The sequence below is a fragment of the Delphinapterus leucas genome, chromosome 20 (assembly GCF_059928025.1).
Source record: "Delphinapterus leucas isolate spDelLeu-1000000601 "Yukka" chromosome 20, BTC_Dleu_Yukka2, whole genome shotgun sequence".
In the NCBI taxonomy this organism is placed as follows: Eukaryota; Metazoa; Chordata; class Mammalia; order Artiodactyla; family Monodontidae; genus Delphinapterus; species Delphinapterus leucas.
In genome coordinates this window covers 7,671,763-7,698,821 of record NC_143148.1, presented here as the reverse complement: position 1 = coordinate 7,698,821, position 27,059 = coordinate 7,671,763, and the positions used below count along the sequence as shown (strand labels likewise).

At 56.5% G+C, this 27,059-nt stretch overlaps 3 protein-coding genes across 17 annotated transcripts in view; 2 read left to right on the top strand and 1 right to left on the bottom strand.

Moving 5' to 3' along the window:
• The first annotated feature begins 898 nt into the window (after positions 1 to 898).
• Positions 899 to 22,080, top strand: PPFIA3 (PPFI scaffold protein A3). Of its 10 annotated transcripts, XM_030761198.2 has the most exons (29): positions 899 to 982; positions 5,863 to 6,117; positions 6,349 to 6,450; positions 6,824 to 6,988; positions 7,349 to 7,423; positions 7,897 to 7,971; positions 8,287 to 8,508; positions 9,531 to 9,677; positions 9,766 to 9,900; positions 10,307 to 10,390; positions 10,513 to 10,644; positions 11,094 to 11,156; positions 11,312 to 11,391; positions 11,689 to 11,833; positions 12,388 to 12,575; positions 13,600 to 13,822; positions 14,604 to 14,782; positions 14,904 to 15,031; positions 15,730 to 15,823; positions 16,161 to 16,242; positions 16,940 to 17,140; positions 17,779 to 17,841; positions 19,128 to 19,303; positions 19,722 to 19,819; positions 20,041 to 20,216; positions 20,304 to 20,372; positions 20,597 to 20,768; positions 21,129 to 21,200; positions 21,285 to 22,080. In XM_030761198.2, exons 2-28 carry the CDS (start codon positions 5,878 to 5,880, stop codon positions 21,185 to 21,187), a joined length of 3,573 nt encoding a protein of 1,190 aa, XP_030617058.1. In that variant the 5' UTR covers positions 899 to 982; positions 5,863 to 5,877; the 3' UTR covers positions 21,188 to 21,200; positions 21,285 to 22,080. The 10 variants fall into 10 exon arrangements, 9 of the variants coding, with proteins under 9 accessions (XP_030617058.1, XP_030617059.1, XP_089758706.1 ...); XM_030761199.2 differs by having other exon boundaries at positions 14,619 to 14,782; positions 21,129 to 22,080; XM_089902580.1 differs by having other exon boundaries at positions 21,129 to 22,080.
• Positions 22,081 to 22,209: 129 nt separating this feature from the next.
• Positions 22,210 to 26,853, bottom strand: HRC (histidine rich calcium binding protein). Its single transcript, XM_022585119.3, has 6 exons — positions 24,117 to 26,853; positions 23,968 to 24,038; positions 23,360 to 23,428; positions 23,044 to 23,098; positions 22,533 to 22,569; positions 22,210 to 22,348 (listed from the first exon to the last, which is right to left on the bottom strand). Exons 1-6 carry the CDS (start codon positions 25,576 to 25,578, stop codon positions 22,312 to 22,314), a joined length of 1,731 nt encoding a protein of 576 aa, XP_022440827.2. The 5' UTR covers positions 25,579 to 26,853; the 3' UTR covers positions 22,210 to 22,311.
• TRPM4 (transient receptor potential cation channel subfamily M member 4) overlaps positions 26,326 to 27,059 on the top strand; it is a 38,528-nt gene continuing 37,794 nt past the window's right edge. For 3 of the 6 annotated variants that reach the window (XM_022585110.2, XM_089902575.1, XM_089902579.1), the window contains exon 1: positions 26,924 to 27,008. In XM_022585110.2, the coding sequence (XP_022440818.1) occupies positions 26,985 to 27,008 (24 nt within the window). In that variant the 5' untranslated portion in view covers positions 26,924 to 26,984. Of the gene's footprint in view, positions 27,009 to 27,059 lie in introns of all 6 variants that reach the window. The other 3 variants (XM_089902577.1, XM_089902578.1, XM_089902576.1) reach the window with 3 other exon arrangements.

Here is a 27,059-nt window from a genome sequence, read left to right as displayed (position 1 = left end):
CAAGCCCCCTTCCTCTGTATCTGGTCTGACAGAGGAGGCCTGAAACGCGCAAAAGTCAGTGGGCGGCCTCTGTGTGGGCGGGGCGGAGCGAACCATTAGCCTAGCCCGCCGGGGGAGCCCTCCCGGCCGCGTAATCGTCTGAGTGGGAGGCGGGGGTGGAGGTGCCACGTGCAGTTCCCGAGGCGGGCGCAAGGGGTACAGAATAAGGTGCGCTAGCCGACCCGGCATTCACCCCACCTTCCAACCCGAGCGCGTGTCTCCGGGAACTGCCCCCGCCTTAAAATCCATTCTTTACTCCCACTCTCCTGTCCCGTGCGGCGCGAGGGCCGGCGCGCGCCACCGCCGGAATCCGGGGTCGCGACTCGCGTTCCACGCCGCGCGCCACTCGCTCCAGGTGACATCATCCCCCTGCCGGGCTCCGCCTCCCACCCCAGCCGCCGCACGCCGCTTGCCTATTGGCAGTCTCACCTTGAGCCCCGCCTCCCGCTCTCCGCCCGTGAGACCCCTCCCAGGCAGTTCGGAGGTGGGGTTTAGCCGCCGGCCGGCGCAGACACCGCCTCCCATTGGCCACGCGGACCCGTCTGTCAGTCTCCTGTTAAAGGGGCCACGACCGCCCCGGAGCTGGTTTGCGGGGGGGGCGGGAGGAGGGAGGAGGAATTTTTTGGCGGGGGAAGGTGGGATTTGGGGGGCGCTGGTGAGCACCCCTGGATCTGGCGGCTGCGGCCTCGCGGGGGGAGGCTGAACGGTGAAAGGGGCAGGGGGCTATTTTAGGGGGTAGAGGGCTGTGAGACCGTCAAGGGGAGGGGGGGGTCCCCAGCGCCCAAGCCGGAGCAAGAGACGCGGAGCCCGCGCGAGCGGCGGAGACAGGGCTCCGGAGGCACAGATCCGGGCCCCGGCCGCCGCCAGGGGCCCCGCCCGGTCCCCCCACCCCACCCCACGTCCCTCCTGCAGCCCAGCTCCGCCCGCAGCCGCCGCGGACCAGGTAGGTAAGAGCCCAGCCCGGCCCGCCTGGCAGCGCCCATCCCGGGGACCCGTCGCCGAGCTTCCCCCGCCTCCCTGAGATCCTGGATTCCCTTCTTCATCCCCTGGGACCTCAGAGCCCAGATTTCACAGCCCGACCCCAGAGACTCAGGCGTGCGCCTCCCGGCTCTCAGAGTCCCCAACCGAACCCTGGAATCCCAGGCGTACTGCCGCCTTGCGCCTCCTCCGGGGCCCAGGAGCCTGGATTTCCCAGGTCAGCCCCAGGAAGCCCCTCTGGACCTAGATCCTCCTCCTCGGCCCAGTCCTGGGAGCTCCAGACACCGGCCGCAGCTGTGTCAGACTCCCCCAGCTAGGGCCGGCCGCCACCCCCCCCCGTCGCGTCCGCATAGTCCCCCATTCGCCCACCCAGTCTGCCCATCTCTGGTCCGCCGGCTTGAACAGCCGGCCGAGTCCCTCAGTCCCGGCCGGCTCGGCGGCCGCCCTGGACACAGGCCCGCTCTGGAGCTGTCCATGGTCACCGTTCTCGGCAGCCTCGCGTCCCCCATCTCTTGCTGCTGCCGCCGGGGAGGCGGCGCCGGCGGCGCGGGGATCTCCCCCGTCGCGCCTTTGACCTGGGGATACCCAGGCCCTCCCCGACCTGGGCGCCCGGGCCTCAGGGTTCCACTGGCCAGGCTCTCAGCTCCACCCTCAACAACCCAGGTTTCGGAGACCCCAGCTTCTACTTGAGGAGTCAGAGCTTCTGAATGTTCCTGCCTGGTGCACCTTAGGGATCTTGGCATCTGGGGACCCAGATCCCACCGGGCTCTGGGAGCCCTGTCAGTCCTCACTTCCTCTGGCTAAAGGCCCCAGGTGGTAGCCCTCACCCCCTCAGGATCTAGGAATCCAGATTTCCAGCTTTTGCTCCCTTCAGAGACAGTTCAACAGCCCCTGTGCCCCTCAGACAAATATACCCATCCACCTGGCACCCCAGCATCTGCCCCCTTAGGGATTCAGGCGCCATGACTCTCTTCCTTTCAGGGACTCAGAATGCAATTCTTAATGCAATTCTCTGGCTTCTACCCACGCTGCCCCCTGGAGACCTAGATGCCTTGTCCCTGATCCTGCCTCCCCTCAGGGACCCAGGAGTTCAGACCCCACCTTCTATTCTGCCCACCAAAGCCATCTACCCCAGCCCTCCATCCAACAGGGACTCAGGCTCCAAACTTCCATCTCCTGGCTTTGGCCTCCACAGCAATTCAGGAGTCCAGTTCCCCAGCTCTGCCACCCACCACCCCAAGTATCTAGCCACTCAGCTGTTACTCTTTTGAACCCAAGTCCCTACAGCCTCACAATTGCCCATCAAATTGACATCTCTGGTGGCCTTGAAAAACCCCTGCTTCATCTCCGTATCATCTCAGGTTCTGGGCTCCCTGGGGTTTCCAACATTCTCCCCTGAGACCCAGCTTTTTGAGATGTTTCCAGCACTCCATCACGATTCTTTCATATCATGATGTCAAATCCTTCAAGTATACTCTCAGACTGGTGAGCCAAACATACATCCCTTCCTCCAGATGTGTTCTATGGCCTAGGTTCATTCTGTGATCTAGAATTGTCTTCCACATTTCCACCTAAACATGCGCCCTGGCAATGCTTCGTGTTCTAGATTCTTCCTAAATCCTAGAACACTCCCAGTCAACATCTTTGTTCCTTTTTCACCCAAGCTACTGTTCTAAAGTCTAGGCTAGATGCTAAATTCGAGGCATGACTTTCCCCAGGTAAATTCAAACATCTAGCTAATGCTCCCAAGCCAAATTCTGATCTCACCCTCCCCTTCGACAAGTTCCTTTTTTTTTTTTTTCTTTGCTGCACCATGCTGCTTGCTGGATCCCCGACCTGGGATTGAACCCAGGCCCTCAGCAGTGAAAACGCAGAGTCCTAATCACTGGACCACCAGAGAATTTCTGACATGTTCCAATTTTTAAGAAGCCAGTGCTTGCTTATTTTCTTCTAAAATTTCATTTTGGGTGTGTTCTAGGTTCTAGCCACATCCTTGGCATTGCTCTAGATTCCATTCTCTTCCCAGGGGCATTCTAAGTGCTAGAATATGTGTGTTCCGGGCTTCCCTGGTGGCGCAGTGGTTGAGAGTCCGCCTGCCAATGCATGGGACACGGGTTCGTGCCCCGGTCCGGGAGGATCCCACGTGCCGCGGAAAGGCTGGGACCGTGAGCCATGGCCATTGAGCCTGCGCGTCCAGAGCCTGTGCTCCGCAACGGGAGAGGCCACAACAGTAAGAGGCCCGCGTACCGCCAAAAAAAAAAAAAAAAAAAAATAGAATATGTGTGTTGCATTTATGTGCTCTAGCCTTTCTCCAAACTGTGCTATCCATTCTAGAATGCACTTCCTATTTTATTTAATTATATTTAAATTTTTTATTTATTTATTTTGGCTGCACTGTGTGGCATGCAGGATCTTAGTTCCGTGACCAGGGATCGAACCCACATCCCCTGCAGTGGAAGCGCCAAGTCTTAACCACTGGACTGCCAGGGAAGTCCCTGCACTTCCCTATTTTAGATTCCATCCAATTCTACAGTCTTAAATCTCGAGGATTCCCACTGAAGTGTTGTACATCGCATCTTCCTTCCTCAGGTTCTATGTTCTCGGCTCATCCATTCCCACCTTCTCTGTCCATCTTTTCCCTGGTGTGACCTTGGCTTAGAACTTGTCCCCTGGTGGATTGGGGGCTTCCTCCATCTGCCACTTCAACATTCTAAACATGCTCTATGCTCTCTCCTCTTTTGGAGTCTTCAGCCTAGAAATGTCCTCATTTCTAGAACACACCACCCCCATCCCCACCCCCTTTGCCAGCTCAGTCCTTATGCCAGGAAATTCTCAATTGCCAAAATGCATCTTTCTGCATCTTCCCCCAGGCGATTCTAAGTTCCAGGCAAACTCCTTGCTATTTTCTAGGTTTTCCTTTGCCTCCAGGGCATGTTCTGAATTCTAGAGCATATATTCTGCCTTCTGAGTTCTAACATTATCTAGATGCATGAAAAAACCAAGCATGCGATCTCTGCTTTATTCTGTAAAGATAAAATATACCTTTATGCCTTCATCCCTGGTAGGTTCTGAGTTCTAGATTATGTCTAGATTATGTCTCCTGACTTAGGTTTGTTATGTACTGCATTAGGTCTGTTCTTAGATATCATTACCCTCCCCTCTGTGTTTGGGGTTCTGGGGTGACCCAGACACTCTTTTAAGTTATTGGATTGCTCTTGGCTTGTTCAAAGTTCCAGACCTGGGCTCTAGAATATGCCCTTCTATTTGGCCCCATGTGTGGATCCTACCCCGAGCACATTGTAAATGTGGAAGTGTATGGCCTTTCTGCACTCTGTACTGTGTCTTCTTGCACGTGGCCTTCTAGATTCTACACCCAGCCTAGCTGAATTTTGTTTCCTTCTCAGGGAATTGGAAGTTCTAGAACAGCCTCCCTAAAACATCCCTAATGGCATCTCATGAGTAGATTCTGGGTTTTAGATGCCATGTTGGGTTTTGGTCTAAGTCTGGCCTGCCCTCTTATAAACATTTTCTTGAATCTGACCTCTGAGTGTTGGGATTCAGATGTCTAGATTCCCAGATGCACCTCTTCAAAGACCCAAGGTTACAGGCACCCAGCTGCCTCCTCTCCCAGGTCCCAGGTCCCTCAGTCCCCTCCTGTCCTCCCAGGAGTCCAAGGCCCCAGTCCCAGGCTTAAGACATAGTCTGAATATTGGGTGGAGCTGGAAATTATCCACTCTGAGAACCGGTTATGCCTCTGCCTGAAGGGAGAGAAAGAAAGGAGAGAAGGAGTCAAAGTCCCTCCTGCTTTCGGCTCAGCTAGATGGACCCGTCTGACCTGATGTGTGTGGAGGGAGTGGCTCAGGAGACCTCCCTTCATCTCCACCCGCGGCTCATGCACCTGGACCCCTGGGTCCTGGGGGCCTTGACTTCTGAGTTCTGAGGGGGCAGAAGTCTGAAGGCTGAGATTTCTGGGTCTAGGGTTGTTGGTTGAAAGCCCAGACTCTTGTGTCCTGGGAGGAAGTGGATGTGGTCTCTGATTCCTGGGACTGGGGAGGAGAAGGCTGGAGGCTCAGACTCCTCAGTCTGGGGGAAGGGAGGGCTAGGGGACCTAGATTCCTGTGACCTGAGAGAAGAGATAGCTGGATCTTAGACTCCTGTGTAGTGGGAGATGGCTAGCATTGTCCCCACCATTTTTGTTTTTCCCGACTGGAGTGGGTCTTTAGATTCTCCTGGAGCTAGATATCTAGATATCTGGGAAGTTGAAGGAGGCAGGAGTTGGGCTGAATAGCAGGTGAGGACCATCCCTGTGACATTATACAGGTGACTACGTACCAGTGACCTAATTCTGTGACCCCAGTTTTGTGGCCTCCTGAAGACATGGTCTCCTTCGCCTGGGCCTGAGTTTTCTAGCTCATGCAGTAGGTTGAAGGGGATTCTCAGCAGGGCCAGAATAGACAGTGATGGGCGGGGCCTGAGTCGCTTGAAGGGGCGGGGCTTGGACTGGAGGGGAGGGGCCTGCAAACTTTCCACATTCACTCAGGCAATGGGGCACCCGGCTTCGGTCTCTCTGACTAGGCTGAGCCTAGATTTGCTGCCAGTGTCTGATGGAGTCTGACCTGTTTCTCCAAATGCTCTCACGCAGGTAGCCAGGCCTGGTTTCCTGGGAGCAATGGGTTTCCGTTTATCTTGTGCCATGATTGGAATGGATGAGCCTCAGTTTCTTCTGTGCAGTGCTTGGGTTGTCCTGCCTCAGTTTTCACTATGTAGTATCCCAGTGACCGTGCCTCAGTTTCGCTGCCTGTGCTTTAACGAAGCCCCTCTCGGTTCCCTGCCCCCTCCCCGTAGGCCAGCACCGCCGCCATGATGTGCGAGGTGATGCCCACCATCAGCGAGGATGGCCGGCGGGGTTCGGCGCTGGGCCCGGACGAGGCGGGCGGCGAACTGGAGCGCCTCATGGTCACGATGCTCACGGAGCGCGAGCGCCTGCTCGAGACGCTGCGCGAGGCGCAGGACGGACTGGCTACGGCGCAGTTGCGGCTGCGCGAGCTGGGCCACGAAAAGGACTCGCTGCAGCGCCAGCTCAGCATCGCGCTGCCCCAGGTCTGGGCGGGGCCGGGGCGGGGCCTGAGGGAGGCACAGGGAGGGCGGTCCGGAAGGGGCGGAACTTGGCACTTGGAAGGGGGAGTGGCTTGCCGGTGATGGGCGGGAGCCGCTTGAAGGGGCGGGACTTGGCAGAGATGGGTGGGGCCTCCAAACCTCCCAGTCCTAAGGAATGAGGGAGATGGGGAAAGGGATTGATCTGATTGCCCGATCCTGCCCACACCTGGATAGGAGTTTGCGGCTCTGACGAAGGAGCTGAACTTGTGTCGGGAGCAGCTACTGGAACGGGAGGAAGAAATTGCGGAGCTGAAGGCAGAGCGGAACAATACTCGGGTGAGGGGTCTTGGGGCGGGACCTAAGTGCGGTGGGCGGGGCCTTGGGTGTTGCAGCCTGATCCATTTTTTTCCCTCTATTTCGCCTTCCTTTCTTCTCCCTGCTCCTACAATTTGGTGGGTCTCCTCTGGTCCCCTCCTTCCTTCATGTCCCCTCCCCTATCTCCATAATTGTTCTCGTTTCCTGTACCACTCCTTCCTTGACCTGCCCCCCACCTCTGTTATCCCTCTCTTTTCCTGACCTGTCTCTCTCCATACCACTTTGCTTGGCTCCACCTCTTCCATGCGTCCGCCCCACCTGTCTGAATCCTCTTCCTTCACTCTGCCTCTCTTCCCTTCACACTTTTCCTTGGTCCTGTGCCCTATCTCTGTAGCTTCTCCTAGAACACCTGGAGTGCCTGGTGTCCAGGCACGAGAGGTCACTGCGTATGACTGTGGTAAAGCGCCAGGCTCAGTCCCCGGGAGGGGTCTCTTCTGAGGTGGAGGTACTCAAGGCTCTAAAATCCCTCTTCGAGCACCACAAGGCCCTGGATGAGAAGGTATGAGAATTGGAAGAGCCTGGTTGTAGAACAGAAACTCGTGGTTGGCTGGGGCTGTGTTGAACGGCAGAAATTCTGGCCGTGATTGGTTGGGGATGGCCCAAGTGGGAAGAATGTTGACTGTAATTGACTGAGACAGGCTATGCAGACTGGGACCTGAGTGGCTGATAATAGAAAAATGTAATAGGATGGGGGATACCAGCGGGTGAGGCTGCCTTGGTAGCTAGTTGGGGATGCACACATACTATAAATAGAGGAATGCTAATGTCACCCTATCAGGTCCATCCCAAAGGTGTTCTGCATCAACTGTCCTCCATCAGGTCTGATCTCCATCTCACACTGTCTTGCCCCCATCCCCAGGTCCGGGAGCGGCTGCGAATGGCGCTGGAGCGGGTGGCAGTGCTAGAGGAAGAGTTGGAGCTGAGCAATCAGGAGGTGGGGGCGTGACCAAGAAGGAAGAGGGACTAATGAACTACCAATGGGGTGGAACTGATTGGGTGGGTCCTAGAATCTGTTGGGAGCAGGACTAGGGCAGAAGACCAATGGGGTAGGACTATGGAGAAAACCAGTGAGGTTCCTAAGGAGGAACTCATTGGGCAGGACTAAGGGGAGTACTGCCCTGTGACAGTGAGACTAAGGTGAGAACCAGGGCTGGGGCTAAGGGAAAGAACTGACAATGGTGGAAATGGCTGGGTGGGGAAAGTCAGGACACCTCCACAAGGAGGCTAAGGTTAAGAATAAGGGTGGACTTCTTCTCTGGTGGGGGGCTAAGGAGACATATAATGACGGCACAGGGTCTAAGGGTAGACTGTGGGATAAGGGTGGCCCCAGCAGGACCAGTGCCAGTGGGAAGTAGAAACAGGGTTTCTAGGACCTCCTTTGCCCTGATCTCCCTTTCCCATTGCCAGACTCTGAGCCTTCGAGAACAGCTGTCTAGGCGCCGGTCGGGGCTAGAGGAGCCCGGCAAGGATGGGGATGGGCAGGTAAGAGGCGGAAGTCTTTCCTTCTGCTTGCTCTTCATTGGTCCTCCTCACTGTGATCCCACTCAGCCCCCTGACTTTGTGATGGTCCTTTTAATGTTTGGTACGATTCTCACTGACCCTAGGACATCTGAACGCCTCAGACTCTTACTGACCTTTGACCTCTGATTCAAGTCAGCTAGCTAACTTTTGTGACCTCCATGGCCCTTACTGATCTCTGATCCCCCCTCACCCCCATCAGTTTTCTCCTTGCATTCTCGATCTCTGTGTTCCCCACTCTGAGTTCTGTCCCTTCCTCCCTCACTGTCCCCATTCCAGACTCTTGCCAATGGCCTGGGTCCTGGCGGGGATTCGAACCGGCGCACGGCAGAGCTGGAGGAGGCCCTGGAGCGGCAGCGGGCGGAGGTGTGCCAGCTGCGGGAGCGCCTGGCGGTGTTGTGCCGCCAGATGAGCCAGCTGGAGGAGGAGCTGGGCACGGCCCACCGCGAGCTGGGTAAGGCCGAGGAAGCTAACGCCAAGCTCCAGCGCGACCTCAAGGAGGTGAGGCCGGAGCCCCTGGTGGGCTGCCCTCTGTCCCTTCCCTCCCCGCGACCCTTCCTGTCCCCCTTTGCCCATAGTCACAGAACTCATGAATCTGGATTCAGTCCACAAGCTGTGTGGACTCTTCTCCTCTCTGAGTCTCAATTTCCTCACCTAATGGTATTTATGATCCTTGTCAGAGAGTTGGCACATGGCACATACTTGGTAGTCACCCAGTATCTGGTTGTAGTTATTATTGTTATCATTGGGAAATTCTCTTGCACCTCTTAACTGAACTCCTTTGTCTGCATTTCACCCCATCCTGGCTGAGGTTCCTTGACCTTAACTCCCACGCTGCGGGGACTGCTGTGAAATGTAGGGCATGGATTCTTGAAAGCATTGAATGAGAAAGAAGAGACAGCACTTTAGTTTTCATCATCCACTGGGGCTTTTACCTCGGATTTCAATTGTGGATGGCCCCAGGGCTTATTGGGAAGCGTGGTCCCACCACACCGGCTCCCAGGCAGGAGTCCTTCCCCCGTGAGACCCTGGAGCACCTTCTCTGGTTTTCTAAGCATGCGCTACCCTGGGGGCTCTTGGGAGATGCTGCCTCCCAGGTGGAAGGGACCTTTGTTTCCTATGAGACCCTAGGGCACTTGCTCTGTGATTCTAAACCTGAGTTGTGCCAGAAGTTGCTGAAAAATCTAAGGCCTGGATTTTTGAGGCTAGTGGGCAAAGAAAAGTGGAGACATTCCATCTCATGGATCTTAGGTCATCCATATGAGGAGGGTCTAAGCCAGTACTGCCCCAGAAGTTTATGGGAGGGGCTGTACCGCCATTTTAACTATCAGGTGGCAGGGGATCTAATGTTGGCTATGCCTGGGAGCTCTCGGCAGGTGTGGTTCCACCATTCTGACACCCGGAGGGCAGGGGACTTCATTTCCCAGGATACCTTGGGGTGCCTGAACTGGGGTTCTAAGCCTAGGCTACCCCCACGGCCTTCTGGGAGCTGTAGTCCACGCGGCCTTCTGTCACCTCTGCAGGCGCTGGCGCAGCGGGAGGATATGGAAGAGCGGATCACAACGCTAGAGAAGCGCTACCTGAGTGCCCAGCGAGAGGCCACGTCTCTGCACGACGCCAACGACAAGTTGGAAAACGAGCTGGCCAGCAAGGAGTCGCTGTACCGGCAGGTGGGAGCACGGCCGAGGAGGGGCGGTGGGGGCGAGGCCGTGGCTAGTTTGACCTAGCTCCTCCCTTCCCCCCGTCTGTGTCCCCCAGAGTGAAGAGAAGAGCCGTCAGCTGGCCGAGTGGCTGGACGACGCTAAGCAGAAGCTGCAGCAGACGCTGCAGAAGGCGGAGACCTTGCCGGAGATAGAGGCACAGCTGGCCCAGCGAGTGGCGGCGCTCAACAAGGTGAAGGGAGGCCTGGGGCGGCGCCTTGAGTCTCTGGGGCAAAGGGGCGGGGCTTGGAGGAGGCAGGGCCTGAGTCTGGAGGGATAGGAGACCCACAGCCCGAATTCTGCTGGAAAGGGTAGGGCCTGGGGTCCAGGGAAGGGACGTGACTTGGGATGGTTGAAGGGCCTGGAGGTTTGGTGGGGGCTGGTGCTCTCTAGTTTGGACTGAACAGATGGGGAGAACATGAGAAGGGGACAGGGCTGGAGACTAGAGGAGAGGGCAGGGCTTGAATCACAAGGGCAGGGTCTGGAGTCCTGTGGGGGAGGAGCCTGGGGCCTGGAAGCCAGCCTTGGAGGAGGTGGGGCCTGGAGGCTGACTGCATCCTAGTGGGACAAAGTCAGATGCCATGGGTTCCATCCTCTAGGCTGAGGAACGTCATGGGAATTTTGAGGAGCGGCTTCGGCAGCTGGAGGCCCAGTTGGAGGAGAAGAACCAGGAGCTGCAGCGGGTGAGGAGGCTTTGAGCCTTGGGGGATACGCCTGGGTGAGGGGGCTGTGCCGGGGGTCGGGAGCTCGGAGCAGGGACAACGCTCAGGGCTTGAGCGCCTCTGCTCTGTTCTCCTCTGGGCAGGCCCGGCAGCGGGAGAAGATGAACGATGACCACAATAAGCGGCTGTCCGAGACAGTGGACAAGCTGCTGAGTGAGTCCAACGAACGGCTGCAGCTGCACCTCAAGGAGCGCATGGGGGCGCTGGAGGAGAAGGTGGGCCCCAACCTAGGATTCCAATAAGCTGGAATCTTGGGGCCCTAGACCTTTCCCCAAACAGTTATCTGAGATCTCCCCAAATGTGGGCATCCTGAATTTGAAATTGATAGACTGCTCGATTGCTGGGACCACCACACTTTCACCTAGTTTAAACACCTTAGAGCTGAATTCTGGGGCACCCACAGCCTGAATTCTTGGCTTTTGCCCAAGCCTCTAACCCTATGGACCCTCAAACTCTGAATCCGTGGAAATTTCACAGGACGCTGCATTTTGGGCTCCCAGGGACTCCCTGCCTTTGCAGCATCTTCGGCTCCACAACCCTCTCCCCATGCAGCTCACCATTCAAGCCCACCTCATTCCCCCTGGGGTCCCCTCAGGCCTGTCTCTGTTCACTGGAGGCTGCTTCCTGATTCCGCCCCCTCACTGCACCCCTGCCCCCCCCACAGAACTCACTAAGCGAGGAGATCGCCAACATGAAGAAGCTGCAGGATGAGCTGCTGCTCAACAAGGTAGGGAGGGGGCCGGGGGTGTGGGCCTTGGGTGAGGGCCAGAGAAATGGAGCAGGCATTGCTGGGGTTGGAATCAGCCTGGCTGGGAGGGGCTGATACTCAGTGGGGGGGAGGGGGCAGATTCTGACCTGACATCTCCAACCTCCTCCCCCCAGGAGCAGCTCTTGGCGGAGATGGAGCGGATGCAGATGGAGATTGACCAGCTGCGGGGGAGGCCACCATCCTCCTACTCCAGGTGACAGTCATCTTCCTGTCCCACCTCTGCCCATGGAGCCCCCCTGGCCAAGCACATCCCTTCTGATACGAAGGGATGGGTCTCCCCCACCCCACTCCCTGTCCTCCTGAGATTTCCACTGGTCCCTTTTATTTTTGACCCCTGACTTCATGACCTCTGACTGCAGACCCTTTTTCCTGACCTTTGACTTCAGATCCCTCTCCCAATCCTATGACCCCAAGCCCTTCCCCATGACCACTCACCTCTGTTTCCTTTTCCTGACCCCTTGGTCTCTGACTGCCCTCTCTATGCCCACAGATCTCTCCCTGGCAGTGCTCTGGAGCTCCGTTACTCCCAGGCACCCACATTACCTTCTGGCGCCCACCTGGATCCCTATGGGGCTGGCAGTGGCCGGGCAAGCAAGAGGGGTCGCTGGTCAGGGGTCAAAGATGAGCCCTCTAAGGTCAGCAGCCACTTCTGGGGCCTGGACTGAGCAGGGCTCGGGAGGGCAGCAGTAGGAGGTGGAGCCCAACATGCAGGGCTCTGGGCGGGGACTGAGTTGAGAAGCAAGGTCTCCTGGACCCACACTGTCTCCTCTTCTTCTTCCGTCATCCCCACTTGCCCCGATGGCTCTTCACGTGGATGTCCTGCTGCCTGGTGAGAACTTTAGAGGAACGATGGGGTGGGAAGAGGGGTGGGTTTGGGGGGATGGTATGCAGGGTGTAGAATCCTAGAATGGATGGGGCCAAGTGAAGAAAGGAAGTGGGCTGGGTCAAAGGAAACAGTGGAATCAGGGGAGAGGGCAGAGTCATGGGTGGTCAAGAAGAAGGACCCACCAAGAGAGAAAGCTGGGCTGGGAAAAGTGTGGGGGGCTGGGTCACATGGTGAGGGCAGTCAGTGTCAGGGGACATGGGCAGGGTTATAGAGGGTGGGCAAGGTCAGGATAGGTGAGGAAAGACCCAGCACCTACCTCGGCCCTTGTCCACCTGGCATCTCTCTGTCTCCACACAGAGATAGGAGTGGGAGCGGTCTACCCCTGCGGGGTCCATGCCACCTCCATTCCCCGGGGAGCTGGATGGCTCAGATGAGGAGGAGGCGGAGGGGATGTTTGGAGCTGAGTTGCTGTCTCCCAGTGGGCAGGCTGATGTACAGACACTGGCCATCATGCTTCAGGAGCAGCTGGAGGCCATCAACAAAGAGATCAAGTGAGCACTGGCCCAGTTCTTCCCCACCCTGCCTAAGCTTAGCCCAAGGCCCCTCTGGCTCTGGAGACTGATTTGCACGCCTAAGCCCAACGCCTTTCCTAAACATCAAGGAATTCTGCCAGTCCAACACACTATCCAGGAATCCCTGAGGAAATACCAGGAAGTCTCCTATGTGCTATATATACATTACACACGCCCCGGCCGGTACTCACAATTTCCCAATATACCCAAGACTGCATCCCCAAATGCCAAAATTCACAATCCAACCCGTCAAGAATCCTCCATTACATCATGGCTTTCATGGCTTCACGCAACAATTACCCAGTGACTCCCAGTACCCTGCGAATCTCAACACAACACAAGGTCCCCCAGTCCAAAACACCTTGAGAACCTCAACCCTAGATAACAAGAATTTCTACCTAATATAACAACAATCCTCAATTTATTAAGAATCCCCCATCACATAAAGTCTACCCTGATTCCTCAGAAATTGCCCTATTTAACGATTCTCTAATAAAACTAAAACACTTTCCATGGGCCCCAGCAAATGTATCAACATGACCATCATCTTCCACTCAAACTTTTTGTGACTTGAGACAGTGACTCTCACCAAATGTCTGTATGACCTTCCCAGATCCTAGGTTGACCTCAGAGTCCCTGATCTCACTCTGCTCTTATTATGAGCTTGCTCTTGCTGTCCTCCTTAGAACTTGACCTCTTGCCCATAGTAATCCATTTATGCTTTTCCATAACCACTTGTTTATTACCAGCGTAGTCCTGATGCAGATCCTGATCATCCTGTCATCCCTAATCTCTCCACGACCTCCTGAGCCTATCATGATATCTTGACTCCCCTTGAACCTGTGAGGCCGTCAGGGATCCACCAAGACCCTCTAACTTCATTGTCCCTTCCTCAGAATTATTTTTGCTCCGCCAAGCCTTCCTGGCCCATTGGGATCCCCCAACTCCCTCTCCTATTGTCTGCCTGAGTCCTCTCACCCCATCTCCCCCTTTTCCTCCTCAGGTTAATCCAAGAGGAGAAGGAGACAACAGAACAGAGGGCAGAAGAGCTGGAGAGCCGGGTGTCTGGCTCGGGCCTGGACTCACTGGGCCGCTACCGCAGTAGCTGCTCACTGCCCCCCTCCCTCACCACCTCTACCCTTGCCAGCCCCTCCCCTCCCAGCTCTGGCCACTCAACACCCCGTCTGGCACCCCCTAGCCCTGCCCGTGAGGGCACCGACAAAGCTGTGAGTATTCTTAAGTCTCCTCAGCTTGGTGGTGGTGGTGGGAGGTCATAAACAGGGCTCCCTAACAAAAAGCAACAATGACCAACACACCAGTGATTTTCAAAAGCAACCTTAGCTTTCCCTAAAAGTTCCAACTCAAAGGGCAAATGGGAGGCTGAGCCACTGGGTTCCTGAACCCTAACTTGTACTTTAGTCAGATGTGATCTACTTTTACCTGTTTTACACATTAAGTTTCTGCATGGGATTTTTATTTTTATTTTTTTACTTTTTTTTTTTTGGCCATGCCATGCAGCTTGAGGGATTTTAGTTCCCCCACCAGGGATCGAACCCTGGGCCCTGTCAGTGAGAGCACCAAGTCCTAACTACTGGATGGCCAGGGAATTCCCACTGCATAGGATTTTTAGAAAAAGGTCTCTGTGACCAAATATACATTTGAGAACTACCATTAGATCCTCAGAATTGACCTTTGAGGGAGGCACAATATCTATATGCCCTATTTTATTGCCTTAAACTCAGATTTCCTACTTTCAGAACCTGTAACTCATTAGCTTTCCTTGGGGCTGAGCAGATCCCACTCCTGACACCAGAAGCTAAAGACAGTATAAATATGGGCTTATCAAGCTCCAGGGGGACTGCAGTTATTGCCTTTATATTTCTGCAACTCACCCGCACTTAATCTAGGCTATCTTTAGAAGTGGTTCCCCAAATCAGAGGTATCCCAGACACCTCGTAGACATCCCAACTAATGAGCCCGCAACATGACCCCTCTGATTCAATATAGCATCTCTGTCTCCAGAATCATGCCCCCAAGGAGGAAGCTGGGGCTCCACGAATGGAGGGACCAGCGATCCCAGGAGACACCCCACCTCCCACTCCTCGTTCTGCCCGCCTTGAGAGAATGACCCAGGCCTTGGCACTGCAGGCAGGATCCCTGGAAGATGGAGGGCCCTCACGGGGAAGGTCAGTAAGAATAAGGGATGGGACAGGGAGGGACTTGCTTGGGAGGAGGCAGTGGGAGTGGACAAAGACTTGGGATGAGAGGAGGCATCCCAGATGGGATCTATCTGTCCTGCTCACCCAGTGAGGGCACCCCAGATTCCCTGCACAAAGCTCCCAAGAAGAAGAGCATCAAGTCATCCATAGGCCGTCTCTTTGGCAAGAAGGAGAAGGGGCGAATGGGACCACCAGGTCGGGACAGCTCTTCTCTGGGTGAGTCCCCTGATTCCCTCTCTCCCTTCCTTTCTTCCTTCCTTCTTCTTCTTTACATATTCATTTGACATACAATCCTGTCTTCATTCATTTGGTAATTCATTTAGAACGCTGGAACCTTGGCAGAGGTAGAGGGGAGAAGGGACAAGGAAAGGGCACTCTGAGGCCTGCCTGAGTGACTGGTGGGCAAATGAATTTGTTATGTTATTTACCTATTTTTTAAATAGAGAAAGAGGGAGGAGCATCCTAAAAGCAGGGCATCTGATGGGCTGGAGCCTGCTTGTCTTGTTTGTGAAATCCAAGTTAGTTAAATTTTCAGGAATTTTATGAGCTGCTTTGACGTCACATTGGTAGCTTGAAATTGGTGGGATTATTTACACCATGGAAATTGGCATATGCTACAAATCAGGAAATACCTTCTCCTTCCCCAGGGAGCCAGTTGTTAAATATTTACCAGCACACCACTGCCAGCTTACCAAGGCCAGCCCAGTGAATCCAGCCCTATTTTGGGGATTTCTCCAATTCCTTGCCTAGGAGGTGACATTGGTCCCTGTCTGGTTTTATCACTCCCTCTGTGTGGCCGCATTTACTAATCCCTCTGGGCCTCTGCTTTCCTGGCATCCTTCTCAACCCCCCAGCATCAAAGATTCTGCCTCCCCTTTGAGACTCTCCAAATTTTGGCCCCTCCCTGCCTCCAGCTGGAACACCCTCAGACGAGACATTGGCCACTGACCCTCTGGGGCTAGCCAAGCTGACAGGCCCAGGAGACAAGGACCGAAGGAACAAGAGGAAGTGAGTGTGGGTGTGTGCTGTGGAGGTGGGGAGGGTTGGTCATAAGTGAGAAGAAAATTCTGGGAGGGGGTGTCCAAGACCCTGAACTTGCTTGCCTGGGAACTTGGGAACCCCTAGAGTTTTTCTTTTCTTTTTTTTCCCCTTTTCTCTTGATTAGTGTGGATCTGTTGTGGGGAGGGAAGGTGGATTACAAAGATTCACATGTATTTTTTTTAGCCTTCTGCCATGTTTTTTACATTCATAAAAATTGCTTTGGTGGGGGGATGCGGTTGGTGAAGGGGGCCATGCAAGAGGGCTAGGTGTCTCTGTCCCTGCAATCTCCTGCCCTTCTCCCCAGGCATGAACTTCTGGAAGAGGCCTGCCGTCAGGGCCTGCCTTTTGCTGCCTGGGATGGGCCCACTGTGGTCTCCTGGCTAGAGGTACTGGGGCCCAGAAACGTCCTGAGTCTCTATCCCCAACTGGTCTGAGAACCCCACCCTTAGGGCTGGCTGGTCCACCTAGTACCATCCTCCTAACTCAGAGGTGGCGGTGGAGAGGAGTTGGTGGGGAGGAGGCCCTGGGAGGGGTCAGGCTTCTTGTAGATCTTCCTGTTGCTCTTTTTCCTTCTCCCCTCACCCCTGTCCTTCTGGCCATGCCCACCTTGGTCCTGTTGTCTCTCTCTATCTCGTTGTGTCTTCCTATGTCTCTCTCTCTGTGTGTGTCTCTATTTCCCTGCCTCTCTCCCCATCTCTGTGTTTTTGTCATTCCCCGTATTTCTCCCCATGTCTATGTCTTTTGCTCCTTTCTTTCCCCATCTCTGCCTCTCATCTCTGTGTGTCTCTCCTCGTCTCTGTCTCTCCCCATCTCTCTCTTTCCCCTCTGACTCTGGTATTACCCTTCTATGGCTCTCCTCCATTGTTTTCCTGTGTCTCCCTCTGACCCTCGCATCTCTTTGCCTTGCCCTCTTCTCACTGCTTTCTCATGTCTGTTTCTCGCCCATTTGCCTTTCCCCATCTCTCTGTCTCCCTCTCTCCCTTTCTTTCTGTTCCTCTCCCATTTCTCCCGTTTCTCCTCCCGTATGTCTCTGTCTCTCTGTCTCATTTTTTCCCCATTTCTCCCTTCCTCCCTCTGGTCCAGCTGTGGGTAGGCATGCCTGCGTGGTATGTGGCCGCCTGCCGGGCCAATGTCAAGAGTGGTGCCATCATGGCCAACTTGTCAGACACGGAGATCCAGCGCGAGATCGGCATCAGCAACCCACTGCACCGGCTCAAGCTGCGCCTCGCTATCCAGGAGATGGTCTCACTCACCTCACCCTCTGCTCCTGCCTCCTCCCGCACTGTGAGTGTCCAGGGGCCAATCCCAGCCCTTGCTGTCTCAGGGCCCCGCCTGCTGTCCTCAGAGTAGCCAATCCTGGGCCCGCTCACTCCAGCTCTGTCTGATACACCCTGCTCCCCACAGTTTCTCACCTGGATTATCTCTTGAGAGTGGGGCTCCCTTCAGGTCCCTCTGCCTCCCCTCAGGCTGTTTTACACACTGCAGCCAGAGGGATCCCATCCCAGAGAAAAAGCCAAATTCATATGGTTCTCTACAGGGCCACTGATGAGGGGCCCCTACCCACCCCTCCCTTTTCTACTCTGCTTCTTGGCCCTTGCTGCTCCCTTTCCTAGGAGCACCCCTCCCTCTTTTTCCCCCAAGGCTGGCTCCTGCTCATCCTTGAAGTCTCAGCTCAAATGTCACCACCACCAAGAGGCCTCCCTAACTCAACAGCTAAACTAGTACCGGCCCCATCACCCCAACACATGAACACCTATTTTTTTTCCCATAGCACATACTGACTTCTAAAATTTTATCATTTTGTTCCATACAGAAAATTATGTGTTCCCATGCCTAATTCGGCTCCTCCAGGAGCACGACCCCCTTCCCCTCCCCTGTTCAGAAGCCCTCTCTCAACCTCTGTAACACCCCTCGCCCCTCAGTCCACAGGAAACGTGTGGATGACACATGAAGAGATGGAGTCCCTTACCGCGACGACCAAGCCTGTGAGTGCCCCCTGCCGGTGGCCTTGGGTGGCACTAAATTTCCTTCGGGAGGAGCGGCGGAGTGGGGGGGGGGGGGCAGATGAATCTGTAGCTGTCTGTCCGTCTGTTCGTCCCTCCCGCCCTCCTCCGCCTGCCCCTTAACCCACCCCTTCTCTCCCCTCTTCCCACTAACTGGTCAGGAGACCAAGGAGATCAGCTGGGAGCAGGTAGGGGGCGCGGGGCGGGCCGTGGGCGCATGAACAGGCTGTGCACGCTGCATGGACGCCCCTCCTTCTCCGAGCCCCGCCCCTCCCCTCACCGGAGCATTCCATCCTCACCGCGGGAGGGGGGCGCTGCGCGGAGCTCTGCTCTTGTCTGTGGCTTGGTGGGGGTCGGCGTAGAAGCCCGGCTATTCCACTGTTAGTGGTGCACGGATCATTCCATTATGCTGGGTTGCGGGGGCTGCAGGGGCAGTTTCATTGCTCTAACTAGAGGGAGGTGCTGAGCAGCTCTTTTACCTAGAAAAGAGGGAAGTGGGATTGTTCCACTGTACTGGGGTGAAAAGGGAAAGCATTTGGGGCGGGGGGCGGAGGGCGGCAGGTCAGGGTGAGAAGTTGGGGAGAAGGAGCTACATTTTGTTCTCAAGAGGGGAGCGGGATGACCTCACCTGAGACAGAGGAACTATGTTGGGTCTTTGTTTCCCAGCAAAGGGGAAGGTATGGATTATTTCCTTATGCTAAGAGGAGTGAAGGATTTGGGGTTGATCCAGAATATTGTCCTGGGCCAGATATAGCTAGACTAGTATTTTGGGGACAGTGCAAGAGTGGTGGATAGATCCATTATCATTTTTTGGGGAGAGAGCTACACTGGAAAATCCGTTGTGCTGACTTGGGGGAGTAGTGATGTTGGACTGATCCATTGTTCTGAGTTGGGACAACTTTAGACTAGAGCTTCTTAAACTTTAATGTACAGTTCAGATAACCTGAGAATCTTGTGAGGATGCAAATTTTGATTCAGTAGCCTAGGGTCTGAGATTCTGCAATTCCAGCAAGTTCACAAGTGATGATAATGCTGTGGGTCCAAGGACCACACTTTGAGTAGACAAGGGTCTATGCTGTCATAATGAAGGAAAGGGAGACAATTTTGGATTGTCCATTGTCCTGAGCAGAGATTGGCCATTGTCCTGCTATAGGATGGAGAAAGAACAACCTCGGATCTGGGGGAGGGGGGTTGGACTGTACCCTTGCATACATACATGGGATGGGGTCAGAGGGCCTGACTCCTCCCCCACCTGCCCATGGCCCCAGATCCTGGCATATGGCGACATGAACCATGAATGGGTGGGGAACGACTGGCTGCCCAGCCTGGGGCTGCCCCAGTACCGCAGCTACTTCATGGAGTCGCTGGTGGATGCCCGAATGTTAGATCATCTTAACAAGAAGGAGCTCCGGGGCCAACTCAAGATGGTGGACAGCTTCCACAGGTGGGCGTCGCCTGGCCCATGGGGGCAGTCCAAGGGGGTAAGCCCCACTTCTAGAGAGTCTTTGGCAAATAGGACCAGTGATGGGGAATTCCTTGGACTATCTTTGGTCCTCTAGCCCTGATTGTCAGGCAATCAAGACTCCTGTGCCCCTTCCACCCATAAGAAGGCCCACTAGGAAAAGCCCAAGTCCTGAGACAGCTTAGCTAGTTGACCCCATACCCCTTACAGGTGGGCTAATAGGAACTGCTTTTTGAAAATATGGCAACTCCTGCGAAGGTCAGCAGTCAGTAGAACAGATCCAATGGAGCAATTCCCCAACCTCTGCCAGAAGACCACAGACAACGGGGAGAGCCCAATAGGAGTAGCAGTCATTGGGGTATGAGGGCTCATCTGTAACTCCACTATCTCTGCTACTCAGGGTGAGTCTGCATTACGGGATCATGTGCCTGAAACGACTCAACTATGACCGGAAGGACTTGGAGCGGAGGCGGGAAGAGAGTCAGACCCAGATCCGAGGTGAGTAGAAAAGGGTAAACGTCCAGCTGGGAGCCAAGTTGGAGGGGTTTGGAGCAGTGCTGGAGGAGGCATAAATAGGGGAGGGAAGGGAGGCCAGGGAAGAGGGGGTGGAGCCAGCATAGGGGCGTGGCCAGGAAGAGGAAGTGGGGATGGAGATATGGGATAAATGGGAAGGGCCTGGCCCCAGGAGGGGAGCAGCTGAGGGTCCCTTCTGTCCCCAGACGTGATGGTGTGGTCCAATGAGCGGGTCATGGGTTGGGTGTCCGGGCTGGGCCTGAAGGAATTCGCCACGAACCTCACGGAGAGCGGGGTGCACGGGGCGCTGCTCGCCCTGGACGAGACCTTCGACTACTCTGACCTGGCCTTGCTCCTGCAGATCCCCACACAGAATGCACAGGTGAGCTGCCGCTAGGCCCTGGGCATACTGGGCACCCCCACCTCACAGATTGCACGCTGAAACCCCTCTCCCACCTCTCCTCCCCAGGCCCGGCAGCTCTTGGAGAAGGAATTCAGCAACCTCATCTCCTTGGGCACAGACAGGCGGCTGGATGAGGTGGGCGCAGCAGCAGCATAGGAGACTCCACTCCCAGCTGCACCTCTAGGCTGGGAGCTGAAGGGGTGGGGCTTGACTTTGCCAGCGAGTCGTGGTTGGAGGAGGTGCCAGAAAAGGGGCGGGGTTAAAGGAGGGAAGGACCCGGAGAGGGGTGGGGTCAAATGAAGGGGCGGAGTCGGAACGCGGCCCAAGTCCCTCACCGGCTGCCGGGCCCCTATACCTAGGACAGTGCCAAGTCCTTCAGCCGCTCCCCATCCTGGCGGAAGATGTTCCGAGAGAAGGACCTCCGAGGCGTAACGCCTGACTCAGCTGAAATGTTGCCCCCCAACTTTCGTTCGGCCGCAGCAGGGGCCCTGGGCTCGCCGGGGCTCCCTCTCCGCAAGCTGCAGCCGGAAGGTGGGCGGATCCCAAACGCGACAGCCTCTCCTCCCCTCCCTTTCCTCGTGGGTAGGAACCTCCCTCTTCAGGTTTTGAAATGGCCTGGTCCTTTCTCCCCCAACCCCACCACACCCCCTTTCCAGGGTGGGAAATGAACTCGTCCAGTGTCACCTGGGATACTTTGAAGGAATCCAAGGCTATGGGAAAGGGGGAGAAACCGGCTTGGAGCTAGGCGGTCGTTGTCATCTCGGAAGGGGAAATCCAAGGGAGGACGCTTGGGGTTGAGGATCGGAGAAATACTGAGGGAGGAAGTGGGCGTGTGTCTGTGTGTGTGCGTGCGCGCTTTCCAGGCTGAACCGCTGCTCACTCTCCCTCCAGGCCAGACTTCTGGGAGTTCCCGGGCAGACGGCGTTTCTGTCCGGACCTATTCCTGCTAGTGTACGCCTCCAGGTGAGGACTGTACTGGGCGCTCTTGGGGTTCTGGGCGGCACAATGGATCTTCACAGCTGCACGCACTGCCTGGCGTCAATGCAGGTGACCTTACTCGGACGGAAGAACCTTTCAGAGGCTGGGCTGTTTCCTCTCCTGCCCAAAGTATGGTCTCGCCGGGGAGAGCTTGCTGGGGAGCTCACGCCACGGACTGGACCATCTGTACAGACAAGCGGGGAATGCCGGTCCCTGCCTCACAAATGGACTGGGCCTGGACCAAACCACATGCACTGGACTGAGAGGGGGGAAGAAGAAGGCAGGAAGAAATCCCGCCCCAAACTTCCGCCTCTCTTTCCAATACTTTGTAATTTATTGATCAGTTTCCGATGGGAGATGGGTGCCCTTTCCCCGCGGGAAGGGGGCGGGGCTTCCCTCCCGGGCCGCATGCGGGGAGAGGCTGCCCCCTCCCCTTTCTTCCCAGTCGCGGGGCCCAAGTCGTCCTTCTTCGTCCGAAAGGAGGGGAGGGAGGACTCGCTGCTAAAAGCCTCGCCCTTTGTGCCACTCAGCCCTGCCCCGCGGCGTCCGGTCGCCGGTGCCTGGGGTCAGCCGCGGGCGGGGCTCCCTCTCTCTCCCCAGTGTCTCGTGTCCCCGAGGCCCCTCCGCCCCCCGTGCTGTGGCCGTGTCCGTGCCCCGGGGGGGGGGTAGGGGGTGCAGAACTGCGCTCCCCGTTCCGCTCCAGCTCCGGGGTTTGCATGGGAGAATCCTCTTTCCACGATGCCCCTGGGCGACGTGGCGTGGGGAGAGGAAAGACGGTGGGGAAGCCCTCGCCCCCGACTCTTGGTCGGCCTCCCTGCCCCAGGCGTCACTCAGTGATCACGGGTAAAGAGAACTGTTTCAAAAAGCTCCCGTGTTGACTGATTTATTTATCAGGACCTAGCAACCAACCACTTCGAGGAGTCCAGGCCCCTTCTCCCTCAGACCCCACCCGCATTCCCCGGTGCCCAGAGGATCCCGACCCCAGGCCTGACAATGAGGTTTCGGGGAGCACGTTTATTCAGAGAAATAAATATGGCCCGTGGAAAGGGGTTGGAGGGCCAGGGAGATGTATCTGCGCCGCAGCCGTGTGTCTGGGTTAGGGTTTCGGAGTTTCCAGCATGTCTGCCAGGGCTCTGGAGAGAAGGACGCAGAGGTTGGACAGCCGAAGTGTCCAAAGCTCACACCAGGGCGCTTAGAGATCGTTAACCTGCTCATTTCACCAAGGGGGGACTAGAGGCTCAGGGCTGTCCAATAATTCATAGCGGGACAGCACCTTTCTAAACGGGGCCCTTAAACATCCCCCCTCCACACACTTACTGGTACAGGGACGAGGAGAAATAGTCGACGTAGCTTCCTGTGGGAGAGAAGAGGCTTGAGGGGTACACCACGGGTGAAATTGGGGGCCACTTTTTACTCAGTCCAGGACCAGGACTAGCTCCGCCCCCTTTTCTGGATTCCTTCCCCCAAACTATTTCCTTCTACAGCGACTCCTCCCTTCCTCCTGGCTCTAAGTGTTCTAAGTGTTCCCATTCTCCAATAGCCCCACGCCCCGCCGCGTCCTTCGAATTCCACTTGCTTTGGCCCCAACCTCTTGGTTCTAGGCTAACCCCTCAATCCGAACCTCTTAGGTTTTGGCACCTATCCCCAACCTTCCCTCTGCCCGACCCCGCCCCTCCGTGCTCCTCCCGCTCGTCTCAGAGTCCCCAGCCTTGGCCACGCCTCCGCACATAGCCACGCCCACAACCTTCCAGCCTGCTCCTCAGGTTGGCTCCACCCACCAGGCCCCCGCCCCTTCATCAGGTTTCTTCTGGGCCCCACCCATGCTCACCCGGAGTGCAGACAGTTTCGCAGAGCAGCGGGCAGAGGTAGCAGAACTGGCAGTGCTGGGGGCGGGGGTGGGGAGAGAGAATGAGCGGTACGAGGTGGTCAGGGGCGGTGTTAGGATGGGGCGTGGGCCGTACTTGGGCAGGAGGCTAGCTAGGCGGAGGTTAAGGTCAGAGGCAGGATCGGGTTTGGAGTCAAGGCTGCATCAGGGGTAAGGGGTTAGGTCAGTTTGAGGGCAGAAGATTTGGGGCTGGGGGTGCTCAGATGGTCCCGGGCTGTCGGGAAACCTGGTGGATCCTTGAGTCTGGGAGAAGTCTCACCTGGCACTGGTCGCAGTGCTCTCCCATGTTCTCCTCGTCACAGTGACAGTTCTCACATTCAGTGCATCGCTGGGGACCAGAGGAACCTGGTTAGGCAGGGAGGGACGTTTGGGAGCCACCCGCCAGTCCTCCACCCTGCCCACTGGACATATCCCCAACTTCTCAGCCTCATTACTTCTGACACTGAGCTCAGTATCTTCCTCCAACCTGCTTAACCTGCTTCCCACCCCCTCATTTCCCTATTGCAAGGCGCCCCGACGTTCCCTTGTCACTGTGGGCTGGACCTTTGGGTACTCTCTTCACCCCCTCTCTTCCTATTCTCCCCATAGCCTGTCAGTCTCCAGTCCTGTCCCACCTCCCTCGGTTCTGCCTTGAACCCTCCTCCCTGTCCCCACATCTGCAAGTGCAGCTCAGGCCTCACTCTCTCTTTCCTGGACCACTATCCCAGGCTCCTCCCCAGCCTCCTGGCCTCCAGTCTGTCCCCGACTTGGCCCCAGAAGTGTCTTTGTTTACTCGGGCCCGTTGCTCAGGGCCCTCCCAAGGCACACCAGAGCCCAGGAACAAACTCTAGGAACAGCTTGGTGGGTGGAGCTGGGTTGCGGACATACCTTGCAGAAGGAGCAGTAGCCACACAGGGACCCTGGCTGGTAGTTCCCATACTCCTGGGCATCCTGCTGATCTGTGGGGACAAGAAGGCAGCAGTGACCCAGGTTGACTCCGCTCCCCCCCACCCCCATCGTCCAGTCAGATCACTTACCCATGTCCTCACCACTCTCCTCTTCACTGGAGGCACCTGCAGACACCTCCCTCCTGGCCGGTGGGTTGGGGATGATGGTGAAGGGGAGCTCATCCTCCTCCAGCCCCTCCTCCTCGTCTTCTTCCTCCTGGTGGTCTTGGCTCAGTGGGACCCAAACCTCAGCCCTCTCTTCCCTCCTGTCCTCCTTCTCCTCTTCCTCCTCCTCTTCCTCCTCCTCCTGGCTCAGGCTGAGGCCATGACCTTCCTCCTTGTCTTCCTCATCCTCCTGGTCCAGGCTGCCATGGTGGGTACCTTCTCCTCCCTCCTCTGAACCTTCATCATCTTCATGGGAGCTGTGATCCTCTTCCTTCTCTTCCTCTTCCTCCTCAGAATCACTCTCCCTTAAATGGCTTCTATCCTTTACCCCCATGTGTTCTGGGGACTGGTGGCTAGTCTCCTCTTTGATGGACCCTCTGTGGCCAGTCCCTTTATCTCTGTGGCTTTGCTGCCTGTGGCTGGGAGCCTGGTGGCCAAGCTTGGCAGAGGTGTCCTCATCTTCCTCCTTGGGGACTCCGCGGTGGTGATGGCCACGGACTGCTCTTTCATGTTCCTCTGGGAAGTCCTCCTCCTTAGCGCTCTTGTGGCCTTGGGGCTGGTGGCTTGCAACATGGTGGCTGAACTTGACTGCGATCTCCTCCTCGTCGTCTCCAAGGCCATGGTGGGTATGTCTGGGAACCTGGTGCCAGTGTTCAGTGGACACGTCCTCATTCTCATCTTCCTTGTCTCTGTGGCCTTGATGTCTGTGGCTGGGGCCATGATGGTGGTGTTCACCTGAGACATCTTCATCCTTCTCCTTCCCGTGGTCTTGGTGTCTGTGGACCTGGTGTCCATACTCAGTGGAGACATCCTCCTCTTCCTCTTCTTCATCCTCCTCTTCTCCATGGCCTCGGTGTACATGCCTGACGATATGATGGTGATGCTCACTGGACACAACTTCGTCTTCGTCCTCATCTTGACGGCCATGGCTCCTGTGGCTGGGGAAGTGGTGCCCGTGCTCAGCTGAATCACCCGCCTCTTCGTTCCCATGGCTTCCGTGCCCACGGGCCTGCTGAGCATGCTCTGTATGTTCCTCCTCATCAGAGGCGTTCTCGTCTCCCACCTTGTGGCCTTGGTACCTATGGTCTTGGGATTCTCTGGAGACATCTTCATCCTCTTCTCTGTGGTCTCCCTGGCCCCAGAAATGATGCCCACTCTCCGTGGAAACATCCTTGTTCTCATCTCCGTGGCCTCTATGGCTGTGCGTGGGGTGGCCAAACTTGCCCGATGAGTCCTCTGAGGGCCCCGAAGCTCCTGCATTGTCGTTCCAGTTGCTGGGCCCCAGCCCAGCCCCTCTCAGCTGCCGGGTCACAGCAGTGGGGAGAAGCAGGCTGGCCACTGCAGCCCAGAGGAGAAAAGTGTGCAGCCATGGCCCACAGTGGCCCATGGGGACAGACAGGCAGCAGAGCTTCTCCCAGGGCTGGCTCCCACTGTGGCTATGGCTATGTGGATGAATGTTGGGCTCCTTCTGTTTCTTTCTCCCTGTGTTGTTCCTTTGCTGTGTCTCTCTCGGCCTCTGTCCCCTGGCCCTCACAGCCAGGCCCTCTGAGGCAGTCTCCAGAGCCCCTTACCCTCCTCTCCGGCCCTCCCTCCCACTTCCCAGCCAATAGGGTCTCTCCCCTCCCCTCTCTGTGGCTAAATTTACTCTCAGCCCCGAGTTATTCTGGGTCAGTCCCCACCTGCCCCTCCCCTCCTGCTCCTCCCCCTCCCAGCTGGGGAGGGGGTGGATGAAGGGGTCTCTCCTTGGCCAGGAGAGGGGAGCCAAGGGATTTGACTTTGGGTTGCCAACAAGTTCATGTTTGGCAGCTGCAAAGACAATGGCTAGATTTTTAGTAGGCCAATTTGGGGGGAGCCTGGGCCATGGGGGAGGGTAGCAGGAGGGATGTATCTGAGGGGAGAAACCCCTGCCAAGGAAGGACTGGGGGTTAGATTATGGGGAGTTTCTGGCCAGAATGGGCTACTTTGCTGAGAAGGTGGATGCCAATATGGAAGCCCTGGAATGGCGTGAAAGGAATTTTGCTCCAGCACACGTACCCATGACCTCCTGTCCCTGGAACTCAGATCTGGGGGCAGGGGATGGCGCCAGGCCAGGGCTATAAATACAGCGAGGGGGGGGCAAGGGGCTCAGGTTACCCAGGAGGCCGCAGCTGTCCCTGTCAGAGAGTCAGCAGGAGACATGTGGCCCTGCCTGTCCACATAGCAGTACCTCCCACTCCTCATCCTGTCACTGTCGCGCTCGCTCTTTGGGTTCCCATCCTTCTTTATGGGTCTCCCTCTCTCTGTCATTGTTTCTTCACTAGCTCTCTCTCAGGGTCCCTGTTGCCCCCCTCCTGAGGATTCTGTCCCCTTCTCCCTCTCACCCTGAGTGTCTGCCACCCATCTAAATCTTTCTCTCTCCCTCTTTGGGTCAATGTAGCGCCCCCCCAATCTCTGTTCCCCCTTTCTGATTCTCTGCCCCCGCCTAAGTCTTAGTGTTTCCCGCCCCCCATCCCCCGACATGGGTCAGTGTGCCCTCTCTCTCATCGCTGGCATTTCCTCTTTGCGTCTCTATCCCCCTCTCCCTGGGTTCCTGTCCCCCTCTCCCTGGGTCCCTGCCCGCCTCTCTCTGGATCCTGTCCGACCCTCTGCCCCGCCTCCCGCTCTACGCTTCTCCGAGATTCCCCGCCCCCCAGACCTGGCCCCGCCCAAGGCTGGGCTGGGAAGTGGCGGATCCGGTTTGTTCAGGGCGCATCTAGAACCCGGGTAGGTGGATCGAATGCCGGGAGTCGGATAGGTTTCTGTGGCTGCGGCAGCATGGTGGGTGCAGAGAAGGAGCAGGTACAGCAGCCGGACCCAGGCCTGAGGGAACAGGGGGCTAGGGCCTGGCCT